Source organism: Lissotriton vulgaris, chromosome 4_1, assembly GCF_964263255.1.
Source record: "Lissotriton vulgaris chromosome 4_1, aLisVul1.2, whole genome shotgun sequence".
Lineage (NCBI taxonomy): Eukaryota > Metazoa > Chordata > Amphibia > Caudata > Salamandridae > Lissotriton > Lissotriton vulgaris.
The window spans coordinates 1,950,202,146-1,950,215,230 of record NC_141691.1 but is presented as its reverse complement, the minus strand read 5'-3'; the positions used below and the strand labels follow the sequence as shown (position 1 = coordinate 1,950,215,230).

The window sequence follows — 13,085 nt, the reverse complement described above, 5'->3', positions numbered from 1 at the left end:
ACAAATAAAAACATTCACCACCAGTCAACAGATCTGGGTTAAGTCCAGCATTCTTTTGCTCACCATGCCACCCCAGTTTAGACCTGGCCATATGCAAATCAGTCTTGACTCTGTGCCTCATGGGAACAGTCCAGCCCGAACTGCCAAGCCAAGTCTCCCTGGACCGGAAACAAGCATCCTTTTTATTTTTATTTATGGTTTTATATAGCGCAAGAATCGACTCCCGAAGGAGTATCTCTGCGCTCAAACAAAAAATGAGTGGATGGTCTTGAGATCCTAGGGAGATGCGAAGTTTGAAACAAACATGTTTTTAACAGTTTCCTAAATGCAAAGTGTTCTGTACATAACCTGAGGGTGGCAGGGAGTTTGTTCCAAAGGCAGGGGCCAAGGTAGGAAAGCCTTTCCACCCAGTCTTGCCCTTCTGATGGGGGGAACTTGAAGAAGGGATTGATAGCTAGAGCGGAGAGCACCTACTGGGACGTAGGGGACAAACTTCTCCACCAGGTATGAGGGGCCCAGGTTATGTACACCCTTGTGAACGACACAGTAGGTTTTGAATTTAATCCGTTGGCGGATAGGCAGCCAATGGAGCTTTTCCAACAGGGGGCGTGATGGAGATCTAGGTGGTGCATTCAGGACTAACCTCTCAGCGGTATGTTGGACCACCTTAAGTCTGCTAAGTAAGCTGTTGTTCGCTGAGATCAATAGCCCATTACAATAATCCAGGTGACTGAGCACCAGAGCCTGGACGAGAGTTTTTCTGGTAAAATCCGGTAGTAATGGAAACACTCTTCGGAGTAGTCCAATTACATGAAAACAGGAGCCATCTGTTTGGTTGACATGCTCTTTTAGAGATAAACCTTTTTCCAAACGGACACCCAGGTTTTTCACCACCTGCTTGGGGATTGGGACGGGGCCCAGATCTAATGACCACCAGTCTGGCGTCCACAACAGTGTGGCTTCCCCAAAGAGCATCACCTCTGTTTTCCCTATGTTGCACTGCAGGAAATTCGAGGCCATCCATTGTGATACAGCCCTCATGCCATCTGAAAAGGACTGTTTAACCGCCATGGTTAATGTCTTAAATGGGAAGAGAAGTTGAGTGTCGTCCGCATAAGACACGAGGATGAATCCGTATGATCTCATGAGACTGGCAAGGGGGGGCCACATAAATGTTGAAAAGTGTGGGGCTCAAACACGAGCCCTGCGGCACCCCCTTGGTCAGCTCCACGGGTGCAGATCGGAATGAGCCCATACTGACACTCTGTGTGCGGCCAGATAGGAAGCTCCTCATCCAAGACAACGACGAACCCCCGAGCCCCACCTCCTCCAAACGGCTGAGCAAAATATCATGGGATATAGTGTTGAACGCTGCGGACAGGTCCAAAAGCACCAAAATCATGGAATTCCCTTTATCCTGGGACATTCTGATGTTATCAGTCACCGAAAGGAGCGCTGATTCGGTGCTATAGTTGGGCCTGAATCCGGACTGGGAATGATCTAAACCTCCAGTTAGCTCAATAAAGTACGACAGATGAGTGTTAACATGTTTCTCTGTTGGCTTGCTCAGATACGGAAGAAGAGAAATGGGTCGGAGGTTGGACAATTCGATCCAAGGGATGCTAGAGTTCTTGCGGATAGGTCTCACCTGAGCCATCTTCCACTCCTGTGGTACCTGGTCCTCGGAGAGGGAGAGATTGACAGGGACTGGATCATGGGACCGAGTAACTTGCCCAAAGATGGAACAACTCTTGCAAGGATAAGGTCTAAGGGGGAGCTAGACTTGACCAATTAATACTTCAACCTCATCCAGGCTAGCCACAGGAAACGCGGTAAGCGGGATGGAATTAGTGACCCTAAGATTCTGCGATGACCACAAAGGACAGCTCATAAGATTGCTCGTCCTAGTGATCTTATCATAGATCATCTCTATCTTGTTGGTAAAATATAGAGAAATGTCATCACATAATTGTTGAGGACAGATCAAGACTCTCACAAGCCTTAGGCTTAGTGAAAGATTGTAGGATCTGGTACAATACCTTAGAGGAGTTGCCCGCCTCAGTAAATTGTGAGGCAATATGGTTTTTCCGGGCGAGTTTGATGTTTTTATGATAACTGGCCAGAGGGACGTAATAGCAGTTTTTATCCTCCTCAGAATGAGATCTTTTCTAACTTTCGACATGCTTGTTTGTGAGAGCGTAGTTGGTCAGTGTACAAAACTTCCTGACATTGTGCAGGACGCCACCTACATAGTTTCATGGGAGCTATGGAGTCGACCGCAGTGGTGATAGCAAAATTATACTTACTAAAAGCCAACTCAATATTGTATGAAGCTGCAATTCGAGGTTCGATTAGTACATCCGGGAAACTTTCCAATGACATCTTGTACTACCGTCTGCGCAAAAAAGGATGGAACTGGGGACAATTTACTGGATTTAGCCATGCATGGAGAATTCAATAAGAGTGGTCAGACCAGTTCACCTGCATGGGGGGGCTACATACAATCTTCGAAGAGTTGGAGAGAATCATATCTAGTGTATGGCCGGCTGAATGGGTAGGGCCCTTATTATGCTGCACAAGTCCTAATAGGGATAGGTCCGCCAGAAAGGACTGAGCCTCAGGGTTATCCGGCAGATCATTGTGCACGTTAAAATCCCCTAACAATAAAAAATCATTGCCAAATTTAATGTGCGGGCCAGTACTTCGACTAATGAGATGGCAAAATTAGCAATTGGACCCGGTGGACGGTATACCAGTGCCCCTTTCCAGCAGGCCTTTGTGGGAGTATTGATCCTAAAGACCATTACTTCCATACTTGCAGTACTACTCTGATCCAGTATGGAGCCGGTAATCCCACTTTTATAAATAATGGCAATAGCGCCTCCAGTTTTAGCAGGTCCGTCCAGCCTCACTATTATAAATCCATCTGGAATACCCAGGGTGATTGCCGGGACAGAGTGTGGCTTCAGCCAGGTCTCGGTCAGGAAACTCCGCTCAGGCTGAACAGTGGAAATGAGGTCCCATACCTCTGTGTAATGTTTTGGCAGAGATCGAATATTGCATAACAAGGTCTTCCACCCTTTCAGTGTATGTTCCAGAGTGGGAGCTATAGGATGACTTACATAAGAGGCCTGAAACTGACAATGCTGGCATGAAAACGGGCCTTCCAGGCATGGCCATGTTTCAGGGTCACAACCTGGTGAGGGTGCTGACTGCAGACTTAAAAGCTTCTGAGTAGTATAACTAAACCGTCTGTTTGCATTATAATCCCTATCTGGATGACCAGGGTTCATGGCCCCTGGCCCCGATCGGCCGCGGACGGGCGCAGACGGGCTTCTCTTTGGCGCGCAGACGGCGCTCCACCTGCGCGCGAACGCTGCGCTCCCGCGGATACATGAGGGCTAAATAGCCCTTCACTTCCTGCAACTAGAGCGCTAACCGCTCCAGTGGTAGGGTGGAAGTACCTGGCTCTCCCTGTCCCGCCCTCTGCGCAACGGTACTAGCTACCGCGTCGGACCGGGGCAGGCAGGAGCAGACACTGAGCCCAGGCTTTCCTAACAAGTAAGTGCCAGGCCCCCCTTTAACTTTCCCGTAAGGCACAGATGGATATTTAAAATACAATTCAGTTGTCACACAAAATATTTCAATTTAAGATTTTAAAATGTTTAAAAATTAGCACCAGCGAGGAGAGCTCTTACAATCGGTCTGTAGCGTGAAGCGGATCGGGAGAGACACTGCCACCGTCCTCCCTACCGCCTATCCTAGAAACGGTTTCGGTGTTTCACCCTTCATCAGATAGGATAGCTTGAATCCAATGGTATATTGATTTTGGGCACTTTTAGACTTTTTAGCATGAGTTTAGAATCCTACCTGCCAGATATTTTAACAAGATGTAACTGGAATTGTTAACTTGATATGTATGCAGGAGTTAGAAAAGATGCCAGGCCTGTCGTGCCTAGGCTTTTATTTGTAATTCTACTCCCATCACATAGACCTGGTCTCCATTAAGCATCAGGTCAGGATTGCTTCCAGTTATGTAATCTAATGTGACACACAGTGGTGTTGACCACATCAAAACTCCAAACTTCCTCAGTAAATTAGTATACGATATAATACATCTTATGAAACTCATTGAATAATAGCATTAAAAGAAAATGTATAATTGTCATTTTATACAGCATGTGGTTGCCCATTCGCACATTTTAATAACTTTTTTCATTCTCTTCTTTAACTACTAGGTCTAAAAGTAGAGATAACACACTGTGGGCAAATGAAAAGAAAATATAGAGTGTGCAATGTCACGAGACGACCAGCAAGCCACCAAACGTAAGAGACTGTCTCAGTTTTAAAATGTAATGTTTTGAACTTAAATGTCTCCAGCTTATGTGTTCGATATAGTGCTTCTTTCAAAAGTGCCGATATACTGGTGCTTTCACCTTTAGATATCCAGGTTTCTCCAGTTTTGGATTTTTCATAAATTCCCATGCTTTGAATCATTTCCTGCCATCGATCTGGGAAGGGCACAGTATTTAGGAGTAAAACAGTGACATAGAAATAAATACAAAACAGTTTTGCTTCAGAAGGCCAAACACCTAATTTGAAAAGACACAGAGCCTAATCATTAAGCTGAGACAGCATTGAACTTCACTCTTGCTAGAGGCCACCATAATTCCGACTTTTTACCACATGTTGTGCAGAAGGTTCCTCTCATGGCACTGCTTAGGATACTTTGTCCCATTGGAAATTTGATTTTTAGAATCACATTCATTTGAATTTTGTTTTCAGACTCTTAGTTTATTAACATCTTGGCTGCTCGAAGTTTTCCCCTCGTGTGCTGCAAACCAAGATTTACCATTGTTCATGACGAGCTGAGCTCGTCAAGAGCAGGGAAGGGGTTAAGAACTATTGTTTTGAAAGCCGTCCAGGTACTTTTTTATGAAAGTCCCTCCATCAAGGATGTCATCGAAGAAAAGTTTATTTCAAGCCTGTGCTTCGTGTGGCAACAGACACCATTTATTGATGGTCCTCATTTCCTGCCTTTGTACGAGGCATATGACCAAGGGATATGAAATGTGCTGCACATTTTCTTTTTTTTTCACTTAAACGATCTGGAAAGTCTGCTCCTGGGAGGCCTTCAAATTAAGAAGGCAATTGAACAATCAGCTGAAATCAAAACGTTTGCCAAATGGTATTTAAAAGGTAGCAGACATTTGCAAAAGGCAGTGTCCTCCACATGCAGTTGAGGAGAACCACCTAAGAAGGTGAGATGAGAAGATAGGCAGCCAGGCAGGCCAAGCAAAGTGTCTACTAAGGCTCCTCTAGCATCCAAAATCAAATCAAAACCATTGTCTGTGACACACTCTATCTACCATTGCCACATTTTTGTTGACAAATTATACCCGAGCTGTTCTGCTGTTGCTTTGTCTCAGACACAGTCCTTGTGAGTGGTGCTTATTATTGACACTTGGGTAGTTTACAGCTCTACACTGACTACTCCTTGTACTCTGTACTCTGAAGCTAGCCACAGGCCTCCTAACCTGATTCCACAGAATAATTTACCAAGCAAAGGATCCCTTTTTCCTCCCAAGACTCTTCCAAGGCATTGAAGGGAAATCGCAGGATGAGGGTCCCTTTAACCCCTTTACCAGCCCACACACATCCATACAAAGTGCCAGGAGGAGGGAGATGTTATGATAGTCCACACCATGAACCACAGTACCTTAATCCTCATTACAGGGACAAAGAAGACATACATATGGTCATCCCATTTTTACAGATCTTATGATTATAATTATTTGGAGCCTTCGTGCTAAACCCAACAGATCTTGAGAGCTTCTGTGGGTATTAATGAATTAGACTAGTTGAAGACGGATTAGTTGCTCTTTCCGCAGAACCTTCAGGGCTTACAGTACCACTGCCTCAAGTCCCTTTTACTCATTTGGCACCAGTTTCTTAGAATCTTCAATTTCTTACACACCAGCCCTCGGATGCTTCACTCTGTGCTGCCTACTCATTTTTCACTGGCACACATATTAGACACTTATTAAACTGAGGACCAGGAGGAATGAGCGCTTTTGAAGCCCCCTTAGGGCTCTTCGCATGAGTGGAATGACTGTTTCTCTTTTAACCGCTGAACATCCACCCCCACATGTGGATTCATTTGTTATGATACTGATTGACACGCAAGTAAAGTCAACCTTGGGTTTATCAATCATTTGTTTCAAATTATCTGATAATGCAAATATAATGAAAATGATTTGGCTATTAAGCTGCAGCATTATCCAAATGGAAATGTCAGTGTGAAATTATCCTCGATTTGTAAAGGCTTCCAGGATATGCAAGTTCTTTTCTTTTTGTTTTTGCTTCAGATTTCCACTTCAGCAAGAGAGTGGACAGACAGTAGAATGCACTGTAGCTCAGTACTTTAAGGACCGGCACAAGCTTGTCCTGCGTTACCCTCATCTTCCATGTTTACAAGTCGGACAGGAGCAAAAGCATACATACCTTCCTCTTGAGGCAAGTAGTGTTTATCTAATTTTTTTTTATTTCTTTGTGTCACTTCAGTTGGCTAATTATTTATGTGGCTAGACCAGTTTTTGAGAACTCATTCAGTCTTGAAAATGTTTAACTTTTCTTGTGTTGTAATATTTGTGCAGTGCTTCTTCTGTTCTGATGTAGGTGTTGAGTTGCAGCGCTAACTTGATTTTGAGGATTCATTCACAAGCACGGTGCTAAGTTTTACCTGTGAAATTCTCATCAGTGATTTAAAAAAATATTTTTACAATTTTCACTTGGCTTGTCTTAATTATTGATAAGTAAATCGGTGACAGTTTTTGATGGGTGTTTCCAAGGGTCTTACCAAATGGATTTGTTGTAATTTAGATTGGGATGTGAATTGCCAAGCATTTACTTGGTGAGTGAAGTGTTTTGTGGTCTAGTCTAGGAGCTATGCTGCTGACTTTAGTCCATGGGGTGTTGAGATTGATTTCAGCCTCTTCTCTCAGACGCCCATCGTGCAAACAAGTCACTTAAAATCTCCCTGAGCATTAAAAAAACCCATAATATTCGAAATGTAATTGTGAAAAGAAGTTAACCGTCTTGTGGTGTAAATGATCTTGCTCCATCTCCCAACATAACCAAATAATGTACATTGTCCTTTGCTGCTTATCTTGTTTGCTTGCTTACACATATACATACATATCTTGTGGATGCCGTTGGAAACCATTGTAGCTCTCTATCTGCCTATCCTGATGGTGTTGCATTGGTGTTAGGAGTTCTCTCAGTGGTCTGTTTTGAATTTTAGTAAGGTGGGCTGTTTTGAGCACAGTGATCCCCAACTATATGGTTTATGTGCCCTGTTTTGGATGTTAGTGTAGTGTTCTATTAACATTTTTGTGTTGGAAGTTGTATATTTATGTTGTGTGCATATTGTATTTTAATAGTGCTTTTGTGACCTGTGTTGAAAGTATGGAGCCTGTTATTTGGCTGTTGAGTGTATTTGCTTTAGTGTGTAATGTTGTGAGAACTCTTTGCTTGTGATGTATTGGATGAATTTGTAGTGTTCTGCCTAGTATGTTTTATGGTATTGTAGACTTTTTTGTGGAGGCTTTGTTGGCACATAAAGTAATTTAACAGACTGCAATAAGTGTTTAACCTTAATTTAAAACTTTAAGTACGTTAGTATTAAGAGGGAATCTGGAAGAGGGTCTGGGGGTATGTGATCAATCTCCAGCTCTCTTTACTCCATAAATCCTCCAATTAGTAAAACGACCATCCAGTCGAGTTGAGCAGAGGCCTGAATTCTGACATATTTTATTCCGACCTTCCTAAATCATTCATTTCCAGACTACGGAAACTACAAAAGTGAACCATGTGAGAATGTGCGATTAGCTTCATTAAGACCATGTCATACCTGTTCTGATTTGGCTACCAATCTAAGGCAGATTCAATTCAAGCATCCACAAAGCCGCCTTTAGGAGAACATCAGAAAATAACTGCGAGAAACTGTGAGAAAGTACAATCTTTCTGCATAGTTGCCCCCACTTTTTGCTGAACCGCTGATGTGCTTTGACTGAGGGTGCACTGGGCTCCTACTAATCAGGTACCCAGGGCCTATATTCTTTCCCTAAAACTGCATTGAAACCTAAACACAATTGGCATCTATGGCCACAGGACAGCCCCTGGTAAATGGTACCAAAGGTACCCAGGGCACAGTGACCAGGAAAGACCTCTAAGGGCTGCAGCACTTATTGTGCCACCCTTAGAGGCCCTGTACCTTTACACACACACAAACTGCCTTTGCAGGCTGTGTGTCGTGGTGCAGCACCAAGTGAAGAGATGCACACATCCCTGTGCCATGCCTACAACCCACTGCCCTGGGATAGATCAGTCACCCCTCTAGCTGGGTGCACTATACCAGTGGTGAGGGTGCATGAGACCTGTACTCCTACAGTGTCTAAGTCCATTCTTCGACGTAAGTGCAGTGCTGCCATTAAGAGTATATGGTGATCGGAGTTTGTTATTACGAACTCCACCACCCCTTAATGGCTACACTGTAAACTGAGAAGTTTATCAAACTTCTCAGCACATTAAACCCACACTGATTGAATGAAAAATGCACACAGAGGGCATCTTAAAGATGCCCCCTGAAAAACGACCTACCACTAGTTTCAGGCTCAGTGGCTGCTTTCAGCTGCCACCACTAGACATGTTTCTGGACCCCTTGGTCGAGAGCCTACTGCTGCCGGGGGCCTGAAACAATGCACATCCAGGTACAAGGTGCCAAGCCTCCCCCCCCCCGGATGTGCAGGGTCCATGAAGGGGAAGCGTCAAAGGCTTGCCGCCTTTGTGAGCTTCCCCAGGCCCCTTGCTGCTTTCAGCAACTGGTCCCCACTGGTTCCGACCTCCACTTTGGGCGGGAGAGCCGGCGGAAAAAACAAGTGAGGAAGAGAGTTGTGCCCACCTCTGCCAACTCCACCTCTCAAGTGGGGGAGGTTAGGTGAAGCACAACTCTGTCCCCTCCATCTTGCAGATGGGGGGGTCCCAGCCAACCAGGATGAGACATATGCCCCCCTCCCACTGAAGGGTGGCATAAATTGGTCCCAACCTTTTACCTACCTGTAACGCCCCAAAATCTAGTATTTAGGGGCACTCCTGAACCTTGCTTCCTCAGACAAGAAATCAGAAGAAAAGAAGGACCAAACAGCCGTGCCGAAGCTAACAAGAGGAGGACGCTTACTGACTTGATCCCAGCCCTACCAGCTTGTCCCCATCTCGAACCGGCAGAAGCGAAACCCCTGTGTGTCCCGCAGCTAGCAGCCTCAAGCACCCAGAGGACCTGCCCTGCCTTCAAAAGAAAAGACTTTGTCTCCCATGAACACCGGATTTGTTCACCAACAGACTCCAGCTCCGCAAAGATCCACGAGTCTGCACCTGACACCCCTGGCCTGAGTTCGAATGGCCTACACCACAAGGAGGTCTCCCTGGCGATCCTGACCCGAGATCCGGTGAACCCTGACTTGCCTCAAGCAGTCGCCTGCAGCTTCAAACCGGAAGGTCCCCCAACCGCGACCAGGAGCTGGTAAGAATATCCAACCCTAAAAGGCACCACTGCATCCGACGCTCCACGGCCTTTGGTGGCCCAGGCGATGGTGCCTAACCAACCCCCAACAGCCCAACTTACCACTCCAAGTGGTGGTCGCACCCAGAAGACCTACGTCCCCGAGCCTGCAGTGTGTTGGCAAACTGGAGACTCCCTATTGAAAGCTACACCAAAACTGCACTCTTCCCCTGGCCGGCCCAGTGCCGCTAAGGGTGCACTTTTTTGTGCGGGCTTGAACTTCCATTTGCCCTGAGCTTAAGTCCAGGAGCTTTGCTCCCACAACCCAGTGGCCTGCTCGTAAGCAGCCACCAACCGAAGGCCCCTACCGCCCATTGGATAACATTGGGCCTCAGCACTCTGCACTCGGCCGCCCTAGTGCCGATGAGAGTGTAACAAGAGTGCATCCTTGACCCTGGGGGACCCCTGAGTCTTACCCCAGAAACCCAGCTCCCACAACCAAATACTTACCTACGAACCGATAACCCTATTTTCCTCTTTAGGATAACATTGACTGTTTTTCTGTGAAAAGTTTTTAAGTGTGGAGTAGGAAAATCTAAGAAATCCTTTAAAACTGTAACTAACAAAAAAACGCTTTTACTCACCTGTTTACAGGAAATGTCCCAGTGCAGTGTCCATGAATACTGCACTGTGTAAGAAAAGTAATCTGTAAAGTAATCTACTTGACATTCTACAAAAAATCGTCATCAAAGTATATGTACTGTACTCTGATAAGCATTGCATTATCAGTAACACTACTGCAATCAAATCAAAGTGCACATACAATTGCAAATCAAACTTTTTACAAACAGCATTACTATTGTAAAGTATGTATTGCTCACCTGTGCCAGGCGTGCTTGGTTCTACAGAATAAAATAACTAAAAGAATATTTTTATACAAAACCAATTGGTCTGAAGTTCAGTCTGAGTGTGTGACAAAATTTTTTGACTGAGTGTGTACAACAAATGCTTAACATGAGTGTTCTGGGTGTTTTTACTGTGTGCTCATAACGCTGCTGCCCATGCACTGGGCTTTTTAAAAAACTACTTTCTATTACCTTATTTAATTTTGTTGCGCTGTAATTCCTAGGACATAGATTTTTAAAATAACTTTGTTTGCTGCTTCCCTCACTTTGTTCATTGCCTCATTCAGCCCTTCGCTTTCACTTCTGGAGCGCTAATGCGGGGACAGGAACTTTACCCTGACCCGCCTGAAGATCAGCGCTCTAGTCGTTCAGGGTGTTGCACTTTGCAGGCTCAACCCCTCGACTTCCTGCCGCCTACTTAGGCACGGATGTGGCGAACGCGCAGTGGGCGCGCCAAAGGCGAGCCCGTCTGCGCCCGTCCACGCCAAGTCCGCGCCCGTCCACGCCAAGTCCGCGACAGGCGCAGGCCATGCTGGACAAATCTTGCCAAAGTTGCCCTATCATGTAGGTGACTTTCGCAGGCTCAGTTTATTTATCCCCATGGAACAGTTATGGGGCCCTTTCGCATGTCGAACTTGTAGATGGACTACGCCTTGGTCCGCACCCGACCCCCGTCCCATCTAGATATCATTCCTACCAGTCTTCTCAATTTTAAAGGGGGGCTTATTAATGCACGGTCTATGTGCTGCCATAGTCAAGACATCAAGGAATTAATCCTTGACCACCACTTAGATTTTCTTTTCATAACCGAGACGTGGCTTAACAACTCCAGCAACCCAGACCTGGCGATTGCCCTCCCGCCCGGCTTCGTCATCTTTAGACTGGACAGGTCAATCGGCAGAGGTGGTGGAGTAGCTATAGTCATCAGAAGCTCCCTGAAATGCCATATATTTAATCTAGGCCCGCTCAAAGGCGCTGAAGGCATAGGTTTTTCTATCGTGCTCAATGCGGCCTCGTCCTTCAAGGGAGGCATAATATATCGTCCCCCCGGTAGTGCAACCATGTTACTGGAATCCTTAGGCCAACTTTTACTGCGTTATCCTACCTTCACGCTGCTGGGCGACTTCAACCTTCAATTGGAGTCCAAAACCGACGCCCAGGTTACCAATTTTCATCAGACACTTGATATCTTCGGACTCCACCAACGAGTGGCCCAGGCTACTCACCGTGCAGGGCACACTCTCGATGGGGTCTGTTCTAACCTCCCTTCATTGGTTAAACATGCGCCTATCCCGCAAATTTGGACAGATCATTGCTTTATCCCTTTCAATATCAGTGTGCCCGGTTCCTTGAAAACAGTAAAGGTAATTCAGCAGCCTCTATCCAATCCAAATTGGACGGCGGTCGCCGCTAGCATTAAGCTTAAGCCTCTCCTGCAGCCCCAGGCCCATGGCTTGTCTGGTGAAGTGGTCCAGGATTCGAAAACCTTTCACACCTGGCTGCGACAGGCTATCAAGGAGCTTGTTCCCCCAAAGCGCCCCTCTTCAATGGAGAAAAGGAAAAAGATCAGTGCCCCCTGGTACACTCAGTCCCTTGCTGAAATGCATCTTTTTTGCAAAAAGAGTGAAGCAAATGGAGGCAAACTTATGAACCTACAGCCAAAGCTGTCTATGTAAAACACAGGAATGCATATTTTGCTAGTATCAAAATAGCCAAAAAAGACTATTATACTAAAGCCATTAAAGAGGCTCATCAAAAACAAAAAACTGTTTTCTCCATAGTGAAATCTTTCACCCACCGAAAGCTCTTCAATCTGTAATCCCGCCGTCTCAAGGTCTATGTAATCAGATCGCTGACTACTTTGAGGAGAAAATTAAACTTCTCCAGGTGGATTTCCTGCCCATCTCCTCTCCCCCCCCCCACGCCGGGCCCCAATGCCACTATGGTGACACCGGCTCACACTCGGAGTAGGTTTGCACCAGTGTCTCTCCTACAAACCTGCAAAGCCATCATGGTCTGCAAATCGGGGGCGCCTTCCGACTCCTGCCCCCCGCTGATCCTTCACCAAATAATTGATGTAGTCAATCCCATCATAAATGCCATAGTTAACGCCTCACTTAGCTCAGGCACTGTCCCTCCTGATTGGAAAAAAGCTATAGTGAAACCGCTTATGAAAAAACAAAATAAAAGCACAACTGATCTCTCCAATTTACGCCCAATATCTCTCCTCCCAGTTCTTGGGAAGATAACAGAATGTATGGTCCACCAAGAGCTAAAGAACTTTGTCGAAATGCACAATATTCTACATCCTCAGCAGTCGGGCTTTCGACCAAGGCATTCCACTGAAACGGCCCTCATTGAACTTACCGATTCCATTAAATTTTTACAGGATGAAGGTAAAAACGCCGTCTTGATATTATTAGACTTATCGGCAGTGATCGATAACATTTCCCATAAAATTCTGATCGGTAGGCTGAGAATAAACGGTATTACAGAGGTTGCCCTTGACTGGTAAAGCTCTTTCTTATCTCAGAGAACACAGACCATCTCATTGGGTTCCTTCCTCTCAAAGGAAAAAAAGGTTACATCTGGAGTTCCACAAGGCTCCATCTTGAGTCCAC

The 13,085-nt window shown here is 45.6% G+C and overlaps 1 protein-coding gene across 4 annotated transcripts in view; it reads left to right on the top strand.

Annotated features, from left to right (window-relative positions):
• AGO2 (argonaute RISC catalytic component 2) overlaps window positions 1-13,085 on the top strand; it is a 517,461-nt gene that overhangs the window by 125,630 nt on the left and 378,746 nt on the right. For all 4 annotated transcript variants that reach the window (XM_086966263.1, XM_086966266.1, XM_086966265.1 and 1 more), the window contains exons 7-8: window positions 4,239-4,326; window positions 6,369-6,516. In XM_086966263.1, the coding sequence (XP_086822389.1) occupies window positions 4,239-4,326; window positions 6,369-6,516 (236 nt within the window). The remainder of the gene's footprint in view (window positions 1-4,238; window positions 4,327-6,368; window positions 6,517-13,085) is intronic.